Source organism: Phaethon aethereus (genome assembly GCF_964289735.1).
Source record: "Phaethon aethereus genome assembly, chromosome: 3".
NCBI classification, from domain to species: Eukaryota; Metazoa; Chordata; class Aves; order Phaethontiformes; family Phaethontidae; genus Phaethon; species Phaethon aethereus.
In genome coordinates, this window is record NC_138576.1 from 69,508,915 (window position 1) to 69,527,258 (window position 18,344).

General features: G+C 38.9%; 2 protein-coding genes across 2 annotated transcripts in view; one reads left to right on the forward strand and one right to left on the reverse strand.

Annotated features, from left to right (window-relative positions):
* The window catches only part of EZR (ezrin), a gene marked incomplete at its 5' end in the record, with an annotated part of 37,224 nt that extends 36,229 nt beyond the window's left edge, over positions 1–995 (forward strand). The window contains one exon of the mRNA XM_081998540.1: positions 311–995. Coding sequence (XP_081854666.1) covers positions 311–475 — 165 coding nt within the window. The 3' untranslated portion in view covers positions 476–995. The remainder of the gene's footprint in view (positions 1–310) is intronic.
* Positions 996–2,955: 1,960 nt separating this feature from the next.
* SYTL3 (synaptotagmin like 3) overlaps positions 2,956–18,344 on the reverse strand; it is a gene marked incomplete at both ends in the record, with an annotated part of 29,032 nt that continues 13,643 nt past the window's right edge. Inside the window, 8 exons of the mRNA XM_081997486.1 lie at positions 2,956–3,086; positions 4,331–4,536; positions 5,520–5,628; positions 6,764–6,863; positions 7,072–7,242; positions 9,406–9,508; positions 11,470–11,648; positions 14,419–14,562. Of these exons, the coding sequence (XP_081853612.1) occupies positions 2,956–3,086; positions 4,331–4,536; positions 5,520–5,628; positions 6,764–6,863; positions 7,072–7,242; positions 9,406–9,508; positions 11,470–11,648; positions 14,419–14,562 (1,143 nt within the window). The remainder of the gene's footprint in view (positions 3,087–4,330; positions 4,537–5,519; positions 5,629–6,763; positions 6,864–7,071; positions 7,243–9,405; positions 9,509–11,469; positions 11,649–14,418; positions 14,563–18,344) is intronic.

Consider the following 18,344-nt stretch of genomic DNA (forward strand, 5'->3'; position numbering starts at 1 on the left):
CAGAGTAATTGAAACAATTATTCCTGGAAAGTAGATCATTTAACCACTTGGTCAAGCAGACAAAGTTTCTCTTCGTTTACGGTTCCTGTAGGCAGTTTGAATTAAAGACAAGGTATATAAAGATTACTCTGATTGCTCAGGCTTTGAGATTACCTACATTATCCATAGTGCTTATGGAAAGCATATGTTGTATCCATATCACTGAGCTGGCCAGTCATCTAACAACTGTCAACTCCCACCAAAGAATACCACTGTCATGAACCGAAAGCTTCTCGTGTATAATCTGTATTTAATGTTCTTTGCATTGCAGGCGCTGACAGATGAGCTGGCCCAGGCTAGAGATGAAAATAAGAGGACCCACAATGATATTATCCACTCGGAGAACATGCGACAGGGACGGGACAAGTACAAGACGCTGCGGCAGATCCGGCAAGGCAACACCAAGCAGAGAATTGATGAGTTTGAGGCAATGTAATGATGCTTGTAACAAGAAGGCAGGACTGTGGGAGAGGCAGATCTTAGTGCTGTGTCCTTGTTTTGGTGTTTTTTGTTGTGGGTTGTTTTGTTTTGTTGGTGTTTTTTTTTTTCCCCTGAGGAGGGTTCTTCCCTGAGGAGTGGTCACTGTACAACATTTAACAAATGTTCTCTAGACCCAGAGGTGTTTGAATCTCCCTTTTATTCCATACCTTCTATAAAATTTGGTATAGTTAAAAACTCATTGTACCACTGATCCTGGTAAGTTGTTCATGCCTTTGCTTCGTGCCAAAAGGCCTTATGTCACATCTCTTTAAGCAAGACATATTTTAATAGGCAGTGCTTCCAGTTGAAGATACATGTCCTGTGCAGGTGCTGGATTCAGCATTGGTCTAAAAATAAGCAACTGTGGGTGAATTTTGTGCCATATGTCTTTGTATTATTAGTTACAGTGTAAAGTCCAACAGGTGAGAAGACAGATTGCAGAACTTGAGATCTGCAAGCACCTGTATGTATGTGGGTACACATGTGCACATGTATTTGTGCACCTGTTTTTTTATCTTGGTCTTGATGCCCACGTCCTGTTCCTGCCCCCCACACAAAAGAACTGACAACACCTCAGAACCACTTTGTGTAAAAATTTGGCTTTAAATTTGGCTTTTTCTGGTTGCTGTTCTCAACTGGAGAGATTCTGCAGCACTGGCTCAGAAGCGTGGCATAGGGATGCTGATACCCTCCTCACGTAACACCTAGGCAAACACTCTGTTGGAATCCAATGCACTACTGCGTTTGCATTCCAGCTTCATTAATGATCAGTTATAGTGTAGTATTTATATATATATTAAAAACATGCAATATGTGGATTGCAATACTAGTTTAAAGGGAAATAGTTTTGCTCTGTATATTTTGTTACTTTTCAGATTTAATAAGACTTGCATCTGTAAAAATGCCTAAACACCACTGTAGTCTGATACAGTGTAGCTGATTTGCTATAAAGCATTATTTGTAAAGATCACTTTTTTACTTAATGAAAATTGTTATACATGCACATGATCCAATATATACAATTTTACTGCACCTATTTTTCTAACAAATTTTCTAATTTTTTTAAATGTTTGATTTAAGGTTTCAGACTCCAAAAATGAAGGGACTGCTTGTTTATATCACAGTTGTATTCTCTCTAGTAGAGAGCATTTCTGTGACCATTCTTTCCCCACTAACCTCCCCCCTTTCCTTGAAAATCTGTTAGAAAGTGAGATACAGTATGTTGTCAGCTCTTCTCTTCCATTTACAACACCTATGCTGCTTTATACTTGAGTTGAATCTTGCGTCGTTTTGTTATTTGCAGCAGCAAATATCTAAATAAAAGATCTGCAAAGTAACAAAGGACTCTGTGTCAAGTGTTGCTTGTGTGGGGTGTATTTTGCAGGAGGTGTGCTACTGCTCTTTTAGATCCCAAGATTTGCCTATGCTTCCTTCTCTTTTTAACTCCTAAGTCCTTAAAAGCCACATTGACCAGGCAAGGAAGAAAGGAGAACACCTGCTGCAATGACCAGTGTGACCATCTTCACCTCCATCCCAGCAAAGAGGTGGTATATAGCAGCAACACTAGTTACAGTTGTAGACAGGAAGTTTCTGCTGCCTGTAACGCTACAGTGGAGGCAGAGTGAATTGACACCATAGCTGGGCCTTAAGCTTGCGTTTCCCCTGGTTCACATCAATAAGTAAGTTTAGCTAAACTCTTGTCCTGTATACCATATAGATCAGTCAGACTTGTTAATATTGTCTTGCAGTGACAACTGCTAAGAACAAGGAACTTCCTCCAACCACATTTATTCTATTATGTGCTGCCACACATTCCTCCTGCTGAGGGATAATGTGTACATTTAACTGTTTTAAGCACCACAATACAGCACACATTTGAAAGACACATGGCCACAGGCCTTTTGGGTCATGTGACATAACAGTGGCACTGTTGATAATTCTGAAGCACAGAGGTGTTAGCATCACCCATTTGCAGCAAGCAGTTAAAGATAAGCTAGTTTTTAATTCTCTCTGAACATGTATAAGACATCAAGATCAGAGCAAAAGCATGTAACTTTAAGGTAACAGTTATTTTTCTCTAAGAATTATGCCTATCTGTGATTAAATAATTACAGTTCTGTTATGCCCAGAAATGGAAAACTGTATATCATCTGGCTACTGTTGCCTTGCCAGCATAACACATTTCAAACTGAGTTTGTCACACATGAAGAAGCAATAATAACCTGAGACTTGAGCTAGAGGCACAGATAACAAAAACTTAGCTCTTGGAGAAATAAAACCTTCAGAACGTTGCACACTTTCAAATGCATAACTCCATTCCCCAAAAGCTGGTGTAGCTACTGTTGCAGTGTAACTTTCCCCAGACCCAAAAGGTTTGTGCCCCTTGAACTTAAAACATCACCCATGGGGAAGGAAAAATTGTTTGGCAGTAATGTCTCATGATTTGAAGTTTTCCTTATTTGAATGCAGTACAAGAGTAAAGTCCATCCACATGTTTGGGCTGCAGAGCAATTCCTGCCACTGGAGCACTGACTGAGAAACCTGGTTTGTAGAGCCAAACGATTCCTCTGCAAAAAAGCAAAAGGAAAGGTCACAGAGTTACTTTTCACTTAGCCTTACCCAACTTCTGGCTCAACTGACTAGGTAACAACCAACCTGCTTCTCCCACTCCCAAGGCATTAATTGCAATAAATTGTAGTTATACTTTTGAAGCATTATTTACAACTTGTTAAACTAGGATCACTCTCTCAACCTGCAGCAAAGAAAAAGGTTTTGGTTGCATGACTAACAGTGGAGGCGCAAGTGTGCATACTAAAAGGAGCAGAACGGCAGTAAGGTTCCTGCTTCAGTTGATCTCCAGTGACTTTAATGCATTACTAGGCTTGGATAGTCATCTTCACTCAGAAGCAGGGTCCCTGCTCTAGCAGAAAGGAAAATGCTGGGTAGGACAATCAAAAGAAGCTCATGAGGAAGCCTGCACAGCACTGAGTTATTAATAGTGATAATACTCCTCCAAAGTGCCTGTTGATACCGTAAGGAAGCAACTAAGCCTCAATCTTTTTGAGCCTTCCATCTCAAATACTGAAACCAAAGCACACACTTACTCTCTGGGAAGACAGGGGTGAGAGCCTCCACTGGGCAGTTGTCAAGTGACAGCAGCTTCCCTGCTCAGTGACCAGTTAGGGCCTATTCAGCAAGCAGAGGGTTTCTCAGCCTTGAGAAAGAGGGCTCACTCTTATGTTACAGCCCAAAACTCAGACATGCAATAGCCCTGTCTGAGCAAATTTCACTGTTTCTCCCATTGATTTGATTGATTTGTGGATGTAAAATAAGCAGCACAAATATAAGCACAGCTGACATCTACTAGATCATTAGATCTTGTGCATCTCTTTCAATGAGATAGATAGATAGTATTTAAAATTAGCCAATTCATATAAAACAGCTCAAGGAACGTATCTTAAAAAGTATATACAGAGCTCTAGGTGAGTTGACTCCACCCAACTTTTCTGTGCTTGTCTTCTGCATGGCCAGGTTCTGACCCTGAAAGTTACCATGCTAACAGATGGCTTTCCTGAAAATTCTCACTGACAACCTGGAGCTGCTGCACAGACCTGAACTAAAACACATGCATCGGTTCTTGCAGGATCAAAGCCCAAGACTGCAAGTTGCTTAGGACAGCAGCTGGGGCTGTATGTGTAGGCACATGACAGCAGGTAATAAATAGCACAGAATAAATATTATTTACAATATAAACTAAATGAAAATTTTCCCAAATTACCTTCAATTTTTAAGCCATAAAGAACTAACTTACTTGCACTGAGCTTGGCTCCTCCTAGGAACAGATCACTTGAGCTGAAAGTTGACTGGTCCCAGACAGTCAGGTGTAGACATGATTGCTGTAGCTGAGCTGGGGTAATGCCATCAAAGACAAACAAGTGTTTCCACTGGGGACAGGCTTCTTTCTTGAGGACAGGAGACTTTTGCTTTACCTCTACTTGGTCTGGAAGGATAAGACAACTTCCCCAAAACAATGAGAGTTGTTTACCAAGGTTACTGATTTCTCAACCAGAAAATGGAACATCTGCAATAATCAACTACAGCCCTTTGGTTTGCCTTAAATATCCAAAAAGTTCATAGAAACATTAAGGTTGGAAAAGACCGCTAAGATCATCAAGTCCAACCAGCAACCCAACACCACCATGCCCACTTTAGCTTACGTGCAAGGTAGAACATGGTGCTAGTGTGTTTACTATAAGGCTTGCTCCTTTTCCTATCTGCCTTCAGTGTGGGTGCAAGTAGGCTCTTCTGGTCTGCTTTTTGTCTGCTGTCACTGACTGCTGAGGGAGTCTTCACTCCCTGTTCTGTTATCCAATACTGCCTGAAATCTGGCTTTCAGTAGATAAAATGCCCACCCACTTCATTGAAGATAGATGCCCCAGCAGGTGAAATGGCTTTGTGAGATGTTGTAAGTGTACCCCGTATCATACTTCCAATGGCATCTGATGCCTGACTAAGAAAGTAAAATGATCCCACATACAGGCTATCAGCGCACTGAAGAAAAATTAGTCCTTCCTCTTTTAAAATGCCTAGAATGGAGAAGATGAAAGTTTCTTTTTCAGTGTATCCAAAGCTATATTTAATTCCACAAAGACACAGCTGAAAATATGAATGAAAATACCCTCTTGATTTGCACTTTTTTTTTTCCTCCTCCTAATATCTAAAAGCAGATACTTAAACTTATGAACTCTAAATTTTAATGACATCAGTAAATTCTGAAGTTCTATTCCAGACCCAAAGAGCAGGTGGGACCTGCCACCACCCTGCTGAGTGCTGCTGTTGTGCAGACACCCAGATATCACCATTACAAGGAAGTCTGATTAAGAGTGTGGACAGTGCCATTTTCACATGCCAGTCTGCTGATGAAAACATGTTAACACATACCTTTGCACAGAACATGTGTGACATTTTCTATTATTTGAAGTGTTACATCTCATACATACCCTTTAACAAATAAGTTTGTCATTCCAGCAGATCTCAGTACGGGCAAGTCCTTGGCCCCAAATATCATAACCTGAAGCTGGCAGTTGGGAACTCCTTGATCTTTTTTTCCTGAAACAGGAGCATTTATCACATGAAATAACCAGTTGGTTCAGCTGACAGCTTAGGGTGCTGCTATATGTAAGTAGGAACATGACTAAGCAGTACTGCTGAGATAAAGGCTCCTAGTGCTGTATTAGGATGATTTGAAAGATTTTAACAATGTATGATTCATTAAAAAAAAGAAAGCAATGAGTAGCAGGTTGCTTTGTGATTCTGGTTCCAAACATAGAGCTTTCTGTTGTATTTGTGACAAGTAAACACAGAGCATTTCTCTGAAACAAAGCCAGAAGTAGGAGAAACAGCCAAACCCACCGTGTGACAGCTCCTCTGTTACAGCTCTAGTTACATAGCAGAGACTCAACACACAGGCATGCATAAGGAAGAAAAATGTAAGAAAGCAAGCCAGTAACTTTGGAGTCATTTGGAAAAGAAAAGGGAACAAAATTAACCTAACAGCTAATTAGATTTTCCTATTGGTCTCTGCCTGTTGCTATGGTCCTGAACATATTACTAGAGCTCTGAACCTCTATATACCTCACTATGATCTACGGAGGTAAGGAAAATGTGGGGGGAAGGACAGGACAACCTCAAGTTGTTCATTCTACTCCACCAGCAGGTGCTTTCTCTGAGACACTACAGCAATACTTACTACAAGTCTTTCATTACCAGAAACTGAATCCTGACTGTACATTTTGAACCTAACATCTTCCAAGTGAAAAAAATCTCTCTAAAATGAGACCACCAGAGGAAGCCAAGGGTGCTGGTCTGGTACCCTTGCAGCCATTTCCCTTCCACCTTCTCCCTAAATTGTCAGTCTCTACCTTGAGCAGTAAAAATGCTGCATCACCTCCAGAATAAGGTCTACTGGCAACACCATGACAGGCACAAGCTTGCCAAACAGCTGGATACATCATTCTGCTGCCATTTTAATGTGCAGCTTCTGTTGGCATTAAAAAGAACAAAAATATGAAGTTGGCCAATGTTTGGATTTTAAGTAATTTAAAATATAATACACCACAAACCACTGTTTGCAGTAGCTGTTATACACCCTGTACAGGAAAATTATATAGGCACACTGTCAGTCCTTCATTGATCTTGATTCTTTTCTACCCGAGGGATTCATGTATGCTAAAACATTTTATACCTTCAAAATGGAAATGTTTATACTGGGCTGGTACTGACAGTCTTGCAGATACGAGGAGTTCACCACTGTACTGGATAAGATCATCTTCAGGCTTTTCAAGCTGAAGAAAGGAACATACAGAAATCTGCATTACTGCAATCATTTTATTCCACATCATTCTCACAACTTATTTATGTTTGCAACACATCTTACTAATGGACTGGATTGACAGCATTTTCCCCCCAATGACCTCAGAAGGGTGATCTTTTTCATAGCTTTCACTACATCCTGCTCTTAAGATACAACTAAGCACAAAAACTAAGAATCACCTTGGGTTTGAGCTGGTACCAGTTGAACAATTGCATCGAGCTATCTTCGAAATTCCATGCTGCCAGTGGAATCACCACTTCCCCCAAAAACACCCTGTATTTGAGTACTCCTGCATGCCACACAGATATCTGAAGCTGCCGACTTGCCAGCTGTGGGTATTCAATCTTGTACTAGAAAGACAAACAGCATTTATTTACAAAGCAATACACAGGATGAATGCAGGCCCGTGAGCATAACCTGCTCAAAGGAAGCCCAAATGCAGCATGGCTGAAGGCATCTGGAAGCAGACAGAACCCTGTTATCTGAATGTGCTTTGTAGTTTGCATATTACCCCACTACTTAAATGCTAAATAATGCTCATTCAAATATGAAACAACATTCCAGGAATACCTTGGCCTGCCTTGTTAAAGCTTTTGATTATTGATTCAGAACTTCAAATAATTCTTGACCATTTTTGCTGTGGGGTTTGTTTTTTTTTTTAAAATATATATATTTCCGTTTTACACTCCCAGCAGAATTTGGCTGCTCTGGCGTTCAAGATTAAGACACCTAACAAAGGTGCTAAAACTTCCATTCTGGTCAGCGGACATCTACTCCATGATATGTATCAACATAGTTAGAGATCTTTGAGAGATTGTTGAGTATCTAATATACCCACATGAGACTAACAAATGTGATACCCGGCCTACAGGTGACCTGCACCCAGCTGGACTGAAAAATGGAGGCGATGACATGGACAAGGGCATCGCTATCCACATTTAGGCTGCTGAATCACAAGCTGGGTGTAGGCTCTGGGGCAAATCACCCTGAATCACCCCCAGTGATTCCCAAGAGCAGTTACACACCTCTCACACATGCAGCTACTTAAATGCAGGTGCCTTAATTTGCAGCTGAATCCCACTGAGTTGGATTGCAGTGTCATGATGTAGTTTACCTGCACTAGCGCTATGCTCTTTTGACCGTTTCTGCTACTCTGGATGAACGAATAATTCAACTAATTTAAAAGATTTCTAACTAAACTACCTTTAGTGTTCATGTAGCCAGCTCAGGCATGGCTCTCACTCTCCCTTTATCAGTTCTGCATGACTCTAGCATTGAAAAGGGACTATAAAATTAGGACCAATTATTCTAACTTCAGGCTCTTTTTCTCCCAACTTAAACCCTACATACAGACTTTGGGATATATAAGAATTACATACACTACATAAATCTTTTGTTGTTGTTGTCAAATTTTAACAATGGTCTTTTCAAACATTTTGCCTGTTTCACTCACTACAAATTATTGATGTTCATAAACACCGAGAGATGGAGGCAACACCGAAACTTTTGTGTAGTTCAAGGAGCAACAATACAAGTTTGTCCCTCCATTAACTTGGTTTCATATCTCTTCCAAGACAACACGTTACTGAAGAACTCAACACCTCAGGTACTGCTGCAGCTTGCTGATGCACACAAAAAGAAGGGTTTGTCCAAAACTGGAGCTGGAAAGAACAAACTAATCTAACCCCTCCTAGCTGACAGTACTCCGCGTCAACTTCACGTTTCATTAAGTGCCTGTGTAGTGAGAATAATGGCTCCTATTTTCTACACACAGTTCTTACAAGGATGCAAGAAGTAATATTGCAAGGCATTAAGGAATTAAAATCATAACTACTGTTCTCTGGTGGGATTATTAAAGTTTGAAATTAGACACTACAAAGAGAGGGCCTGGCACCTCTTGCATGGGGGAAAGGAAGCAGACGATGTTTTAGAGGTGGTGGAATTCAGTTTGCATTCAGCTAACTGCAGAGAGACACTCCCAGTGGCACTGACAAAAGGGGTATCAGTTGAAAGAGATACTTGTGTAAAATACTAACTAACTGCTCTGCAATACACCCAGTTCCTGAATGTACAAAAAAAGTGTCTATGGAAGACACTTTGCTTTTGCCACAGGGTAACTCAGAACAACACTGGAATTCATTAAAAGTGTTTTCATGGACAAAGGCAGACTCTTCTGATGGTTTGCAATTTACTATTTTAAGTCCCAAAGCATTTTCTCTTATTTGGACTTAAAAACATAATTTTTTAAAGTATTCAAAAAACATGTAGATGTGGCACTTCAGGATATGGTTTAGTGGGCATGGTGGTGTTGGGTTGATGGTTGGACCTGATGATCTTAAAGGTCTTTTCCAACCTTGATGATTCTGTAATCCTGTTTAAAAATTAGTGTTGTCAGTGGCTCCAAGATTTGCCCCATAAGGAGGATTCTGAACTTGCAGGATTCTGCATTACAAAAGGAGACATTACCATGGAAAAACGCACACGAAAAAGTGGCACACAATGGCAAACAGTACCTTCAAAGTCTCATCGAATTCTGGATCCACTGTGCTCTTTTTGACAGCTGTCTTCCGCTTACTCCGAGGAGATTTATCGGGAAGCAAATAAACCTTAACATACCTTGTAGACAGAGAGAAGGATACATGGAAAGTAGCCAGAATGGGGGGTGGAGGGGTGTCAAACTAAGAAGAAAAATTGATTAGATGAGAGGTGTTTTTTCTTAATTTTTCAACAATTTTACTGACTTTGTAATTTTCCAAGCAATAAAATGGCAAATTGTGATTTATAACCTTTCTCAATAAAAGCAGACAGACTATAAGGATCCCTGTATATCATTCGGCTAATGTGTTTCAATTCTATTCTAATTGGGAAAGGATTGGAATCTGAATAGGAATCTTTTCACACTCCTGGCCTCTGATAAAATAGCTACCAAGGAAGTCACCTTGTCAGCTGTAGTGACAGCATATTATGTGCTCAAAGAAAAATATCAACTCAATCTAATCTACTTTAGGACCATTGCTGCTTGTTCATGAAGAAAATCATCTCACCTTTACACCACCAAGTACCATGCAGCAAAAAAAGGTATAATAATACAAATAATACATAATAATTCATAACTCTTACATATGCTAATAGTTATAATAGCCACTAGAGTGAAAGATATTGTCTAAAGTGCTCAAAATTGCCCTAACATTGATTCAAAGAAAACAAGTAAAAAAAAAATTGTGAAGTTGAGTCATACCAATATCAAGCACCAATGACTCCTACCCGAAGTTTCTCATGTGTAGGTCACATGAACATTGATACTGAAATATCCCTCTTAATATGAGTTCAGTAGGCTGTATGTGTGTTATGGTTTCAGAACTAAAGAGTATTAGCAATAGAGAGTGCTGGCTCACAGCTTGGCAGGGAAAGAAGTGATTCTTAACATAACACTAAATATTTTCAAACTGTATTTGTTGTATTTATTTCCGATATTATGATTTAAACTAATTTTAAAACAGCCTCTTGATGAACTTACTGGGTAAATAAAATCAGCGGTATCTGATATCGCCTGTGCAGAACTTGCACATCTTCCCTATTCTTTCCAAACTTACCCATAGGTAAGCACAGCACTTACACAGCACTTCTCACATTGCCTTTCAGGCTTCCTGCACCTCTTTGCCTGGCTTAATTACCTGGGGACTTAAAGAACCTTGACCAACTTCTGAAGCGCTCCCAAAATGCCCTGCCTCATGAGCTGCTGTTCCAGCAAAGTTTCCTTCATCACCAAGCTCATCTTTATGAGCATCCTCTGCAAGATTTGCAAACCCCATATTCCTTCTGGGTGAAGGTGACTGCAACTCTACAATGCCAAGGTGCTCACTTGAGTGCTCAAACATGGCATGACAGCAGGGGCAAGAACAGGTAGTTAGGTATTCTGCCTGGTGATTTTCTATGAATGGTTGCTGCATGGTCAGGGAGGATCATTTAGTAATAAAACAGACAAATCACGAAGGCTTAACTACCCAACCAAAAATTTCTATGTTATATTTTATCCACAGAAGTAGGTATTTCTTGCTCTTACAGTAACACATAATTATTAAACAGCTTTAGATTTTAAAATGTGTTACAATATCCAAAATTTCTATTCTTGTTACAGAATATGGAAGCACAGATGTAGTATAGCAATCACGCAGTGACCCCACAGTGAGTCAGAAGATGAATTAGGAACATGACATCTCATGTTTTAGTCACTTATGTATTAATTTTGTGGGCACAACTTAAGAGCTAAAATCTGAACAGCTATTCTCAAGATCCAAAGGTGCTCATCAGCCATACAGCTACCCAACTGCCTGGTCACAGGCAAGGAAAGAGACAGTTACTAGCAGAAAGTGTCAGAATGGAACAAGGGCTGGTAGGAAACCCATTTGTTTTGCAGTGTGTATATGTAAAAAGGGCTGGTATATATGCTGGATGTTCTGAAAGTGCCAATATGGCACACCATCATATATCAATCAATTTCAATCACAACATACATAAGTATCTTAAAAACAGAATATTTTCCTTATTTTTTTTCTCCTTCTCTACAAAATACTTACGGGTTACACTTCTTCTTCTTCTCTTCTCCGTAAGCCAGGTTCTTGCATCCCTTGATGCAAATTTCTAAAATGCAAGCTTTGAATATGTATCTTACGGCAAATTCTATTTCTCCCGTGACGTTAGCCTTGCCAAAATTGCCAGACTCAGTGCAAGTGCTGTTAAGACTATACAAACTCTCCTAAGAAAAGACAAATGATTGGGAAAAGTAGCTTCAGATCAAACAGGACAAAATATTTATTTCCCCTCAAAGGTCAGTATCTATACAGACATGACAGTAGAGCTACTGCAAATCACAAAGATTTAAGGTAACCTGTAGAAAACATACTGTTGCTTCCATAACAGCCCTGAAAATTATGACTTTAATTGCAACTCTACTGCTTTCCCTTTTTCTCTTCAGTAAGCTTTCTAGGCTAAGAAAATGCTTTCTTAGGTACCTTCTAGAACTAGAAATTGTCTACGAATAAAACTCCTAGGTGGCTTCCCATGAGAAAAATGAGGTAAGTGTCTGAAAGGAAGTGAAAAAACCTCTGAAATCTAAGAACACACAAAACGTCAAACTAGACCGCTTTTAATACATAGCCCATAGTACGGTACACTGCCGAGACACTAGGTTCTATCATGTATTAAAGGAAACAGAAGTAGCTTTGCACATCCAGTAAGTATTCTACAAGATGCCCCAATTCCATATAAAAATTACATACTCCATAGTGCAGCAGACCATTCAGGAAAGATTAAAATATGAAGACATCCAGTTGTTGTATGCTGATGCACAAAGAAGGTGTTTCCTAGCTCGCCTCAGCCACTTTGCTCTCCTTTCATCTACTTTCACCTATGGGGCAAAGGTTTGGATGCTGTCCATCCACATCCATAAACAGCATTTGTGTCTAGCATTTACAGAGGCCATGAAACTGCAATGAAGGAAGAAACTATAACTCCTTCTGTGGCCCAGCACAGATATGTAACTTTATGGTGTTAGCTAGCCTTCACTGTAACAAATTATCAACACAATCAAGATAGCTTGGTCTCCATTCATTTATAATGATATTCTTTAAGGTGAGCCCTAGAAACTTTTTACATAGCATATGTCATGAAGATACAACTGTGATTAATCTCACAGCAACATTGCCCTAGATTGCTAAGACAGCTGTGTTAGATCACTCCTCCCTCTGAAAATAAACACCAACCCACACAGGACTCGTTAACCAAAGAGTTCTGCAGTGCACAACCCAGCACCTAAGAGTGCAGAGTAGTGTTCATAAGATCATATCTCTTTTCCATGCAGATGCTCTTCTTCATTTGTGCAGCTTGCCAAATATTCATGTGGCATATTCCTTAAAATTCACATTAACAGCTTAATTAAATTAAAGAAGGTATCTACTCTATCTTATAAGCTCTAAGTAACATACAAACTTGACAAAAGAAGGGTCAGAGTGCTTACTGAGGAAGTCACAAGAAGCATTAGGGCTGTTTTGACCTGATGCTTGTTGCATGTAACCTTACTCCCTCCACAAGATATGTATCAGTGTAATCAATCTCCCTTGCAGCTTTGTTCAGCTCTGCTCTTTCACTCACTAACATATTTTTATTCATCTGACCAGAAAACACTTATTTTCCACCAAAATCCTTCATGACAAAGGAATGCAAACAGATTTTTGAATTAGGTCATATGTCCTAAAAAAAGTTCTGCAATAGTCCCTAATATTTATTCCATAGAACCTCTTATTTATTTAGAGAGACCGGATAAGTGTTCTGATTAATGATGTTTGGACTGAATATCACTGTATGTGTCTCCCACCTGATCAGGAGTCACGTACATTCAATGTAGAAATCACTCATGCTTTTGGTTCAGTGAACAGGGATTTAGCATTGACTTCATGTATTGCAATCCTGTGGGCATGCCTGGAAGCAATGCCATCTGATATTTTGGAAGATACATTTTCACAGAGCAGTCATCAACAATCCAACATTTACCCATAAAGGGAATTTTAATGGAACTCAACCTTCCCCTTTAAAAGATAGTAGAAAATATTTCACTTTTAAGCCTGGGCTGTCTATAGCCCAGTTCAAATGGTTGTCGTTAGAATCACAAATGTCATCCAAAACTGTTATCTGTCAGTTTAGCACCTCAGCCTCCACAGTGCAGTAAAACTATGACAGCACGCCAAGGTCCTTGTGTGTGTTTTTACTCCTCTGCAAAGTGAGTAGGCTGGCTTAATTTTGATTCCTTAAAAGTCATTTTAGTTCCCTGCTTAAAATATCAGTCATGGATTCTTTGGATACTTGACCCTGCTTAACCTCGTCACTAATATATAGATATTATCTTCCACAGTTAATCATAGAGACTTTAAAGAATGCGCTGAATTCATTTATGGCTTCCTTCTCTCTCATTTGCAGTATTCAAAATGCCATCCATCAGAGGATGATTCGATGCTAACCCCTAAACCTATGAACGGCTCCTCTGGCTTCCATCACTGTCAGTTTCCTCTTCATTCACATGACATTCTGACATTTGAATTTCCACTGACATTTCCATTACCACAGTTCTTGCAGAACAACAAAACCCTTTGGTTAAAGTTTTAAGAGAAAAAGCTAACTACTAGGTTAGAAAGACCATGTTCATGATACCAACCCTAATATAAAATGGGAAGAAAGTTAGTTGCATTTACAAAATTCAAAGAAAGAGGATCTATGAGTTATTCATTATTAATGGATATATCTATCAATTATCCATTATTAATTTAATTTGGCTTATGGTGCAAAAAGTTCACAGTGTTACTATGAGGACTGTGCCAAAGGCAGTCAGTCTTTGATCAGATACAAACTGAGGTAAAATTCTTCCTTCATTTTGTAATATAATCCAAAATACACCAACATTTTGCACAAGCTCTTAGCTTTTATATGTGTCCCGATTAGACACCTGTTCTGTTATGCTTCACCCTTCAACTTACATGTTTTCTGCCATAACAGAAAACTGCATCACTTGTGGGACTGGTTGGTAGGTCTTCTTCCTCCTTGCAATTCCTTTTCATCAGAATTTCACTGTCATTTTGGGTACCAGTGATGAGCTGTTGAAGACTGGGTGTGCTTTTCACCTGTAAGAAATTCAGCAAGTAATTTTTTTTTTTATTTAAGAAAAATGCCCTGATTCCTTCAGCAACACTATCAGAAGAAAACTCAGTAAATAGCTACAATTCATTGATCAATGTCACGCAGGTAGCACACTTTCAAAGACATTGTATTAACTTAATTTAATCTAATCTATTTTAATTTAAAATAATGTTGATTTACAATTCTCCCATCCCAGCTAGTAGTACGTTCGTTACAGGCATAATTTTCTAAAATCAACATACCATCATCTAATCTAAGGATCACTACCACAGCAATTGCTAATAACAGTCTACTAATAATGCACCAAAAGTAGCAATATACTAATAAAATGCCTTATTAGCCTTTAACAAAACAGTAATTTTTGCGAGAAAAAAAGATTAATCTTGCCTTCAGGAAATTAAAAAAATTAAAAACTGTATTTTGTGATATGCATGACATGCCCATGTCTACCTACGCAAGAATGAATACAGGTTGAAAGAGACTTGAAAATAGAAACAGACTCACAAGTTCTTATTTAGATTTGATTATAGAAAAAGTTTACATTTCTGAGGTTTTCTTGAATATGCTTTGACTGAGTCCATTCACCTTTCCAATCTTCCCGTGAAAACCCTGGTAATTTGTGGAAAATTTAAGGTATGTAGTAGCAAAACGCCCTGAAATTTACCTTCAGCCACTTCTGTTACCAATAAGAACAGTTAATACAATGAAGCACCAAAAGACTAATACAGATGGCTAGAAATATGCTGAAAATAAATTTTAGCTCATTCTGGCACACCACTACCCCTGGATGATACAATTTATGAAAAGTATGTTCACAGTTCAATGGGTAGGAAAAGAGTGAGGTAAGAAAATTTACAGGGTTAAGATCTAAGAAAACAAAAATTGTGTAACAGGGATTACCTGAAAGACTAGAAAGAATACAGTGTGACCGAATCAACAAAAGGATTTGGACTAATTTGCATAGAAGAAACAGATAACATATATTTAACAGATCTGGGAACCCCTCCTGCACCATCAGCAGAAAGCACTAAAGAATGAGGACAACAGAGGAGGTGATATATTGAGATTACATCTGAAAAAACAGGATGTGCAAAATCCAAACCAGTAAGCTGTTATTATAACACGCAGAAATTGTTATGTGTAATAACTGCCCTACCTTAAGAATAGATGTTAAGAATTCATTAAGTTCCCTTGTCAGAAGGAAACAGACAGAAAACACATTCAGAATACAGTCTCAAAAAAGCCCCAAAACTAAAACATCATATTTCTCAGCAGAGAAATTGTTTTCTGCTTTATGAAAATTTGAACCACCACCAATTTCACTCGCTAACCAAAACAACCAACTACACACTGAATTTTAGCTACTACTTGGATCAGAACGAATTCTCTATTGTGTTAAACAGAATATAAGTGACTGATGAGGCAACATAACTACCAGTGCTAAACTTAGCATCGGGTCACATAAGCAAGACTCCCACCTAGCCCAGCTCTGCAGCAGCATGCATCCGCTGTCACAGCAGGAGTAACCCACAGCTACCGACGCACTACAAACAGCTTCCAAAGCTTGCGCCTGTCTGCTTATTCTCCCAGGGAGGCAGGTATAATTGCAGTTCCTCTAATGAACTTAGAGATTCTAGTGCTGTGAGGCCCTAGAAAACACTACTCAATTAACTTCCTAAATCCAGATGTTACACTGGCTGGTAGTTCTTGCCATTGGATTGTTTTTTCACTATTATTGAAGTTAAATATAATCCCTTTCAATTTTAATCTGAAGGAATCAAGCCCAGAGCATATCACACATTTGGAAAACTTACTTATACACATCTTACTCCTGAGACCGAAGTGGTGCTCCAGTCTTATACCCTGCACATTCAAAATGGCAGAGTTAACAGCTATTACTTCCCAGTCATTCCCAGGAGAAAAATTCACACTTTCTGGTGGAAAAAAAAATCCTGTTTCAATTCATTCTCTGAAAATGAAAGTTCTTTTTGGGGTGGAAATCATGACAAGTAAGATTTCTAAACCATATTTTGTTATAAATCTGAGTAATTAGTTGTTTTGCAAGTGTAATTTAAAACGTGTTCTGTCCCTAAACTTAAGGCATAGTTCTAGTAAGGATCCTTTAATAAGGGTCTACCCTTATTAAATGAAAACAAAGATGGAAAAGAAAAAAAAAAAGGAAGAATAATGCAATACTGCCATTGACAGTGATTTAAAATAATTTTTAAAATCACAGTAAAGATACAAAAAGCCATCATGTAAGTGCAGGGACAGCTGAGTAAAATTTATTTCAATATTAAAAAACCTGAATGGCAAAGACAACATTCACAAGAAAAAAAGATCAACAGTAATTCTAGCAAAACTAAAATTCTAGCTTAAATATAGTCTAGCTGGTTTGGATGAAACAAAAGCTCCCTGACTTCATAGAAATAGAGCTCTGACACACAAACAACATTGAAATCTATCTTTCAAAATCTGTAATGCGAAGGGTAGACATAAATTAAGTCCTAATCTTTAAATGGGCAATTAAAACCCCACACAAATAATTTGGAATAGCCTAATAATTTGGAATCTCCTACTAATACATTTCACAAGCCAAGGAATCCGTATCCATCTTTTAAACATGACAGGCTGTGTGTGATCAGCATGCAACAAAGCATAGTTAAAGTTCATATTATCTCCAACTCTGATGTTTTTTGATGCATTAAGAGCACTGCTCTGCCAGCGGAATAGGTAAAGTAACACTGAAATGTGGTTTGTCACAATGAAAGCAGGACTCAGGTAGTTAATAAGGGTTGCCAATTTTATTTACAATACAATTGCATACAAAAATACCAGAATTAATTTCACCGAGTGCACAGGCCTTGCTGGGCCAATTCAAACCACAAGCCCATGTGGTCTGACATCCTGTCTTTTTCATTTATCAACACCTAACACTTCAGAGGAAAGTGAAAAGTGTGCACCAAGGGACCTGTGAGTAATATTTGCCATGAGGTCTGGCCCAAAGCAAAAGCTTTTCTCAGCATCTAATTCAGGCACTTAGCAGACCACATTTACCTCATTCAGATGAGGCGATTCAGTAAGTACCCACTATATGGAAAATTGAGTATGGACAAAGTTCAGTCACTAGAGAGATGAAAATGTACAAAACGAAATCTTGAGTGTAACTTTAAAGCAAATGTGTGACATCATCTTCAGCCCTGCACAATTTGTGGAAAAACAGATGACTGGGTTTTCTCAAACTACTCAAGAAAACACTGAACACTAGAGACTGTAACCAAAGCAAAAGGAAAAGGGAAATTGCCCAACAACTAACAGCAGTCAACGTTTTCTCCTTGCCAAATTAAAAAGTGCTCAGAAAGTGTCAGGAGGGGTTTTGGATGTTCATGGCTTGGTCCTGTTCATCAGCAACAGTGGCAGGAGGACAAGACACAGAGCACCTCCCTGCAGCCCAACAATCACACAGAGCAGACCTCAATCAGCCTCAAGAGAGTGTGGGAGCATCTGAGAGCAAAATGACACATCCTCTCCCTCCCTATGTGAGGGTCTTTGTAAAATCTCAGTCTAACATTTCAGCTCTGGGCTGAGATCAAGTGTGCAGACTCAGTCAAAAACCTTGTGAAGAATCAGAGTTCTGCCCATGGTCAATGACAATCAGCTAAGCCCTGCTCATATAGAAAAAGTAAAATTCCACTGTGTAAGTCATTATTTGTATAAATATGTTCCATTCCTGAAATAGCCCTTACAGTTAGGGACTGTGTGTAAT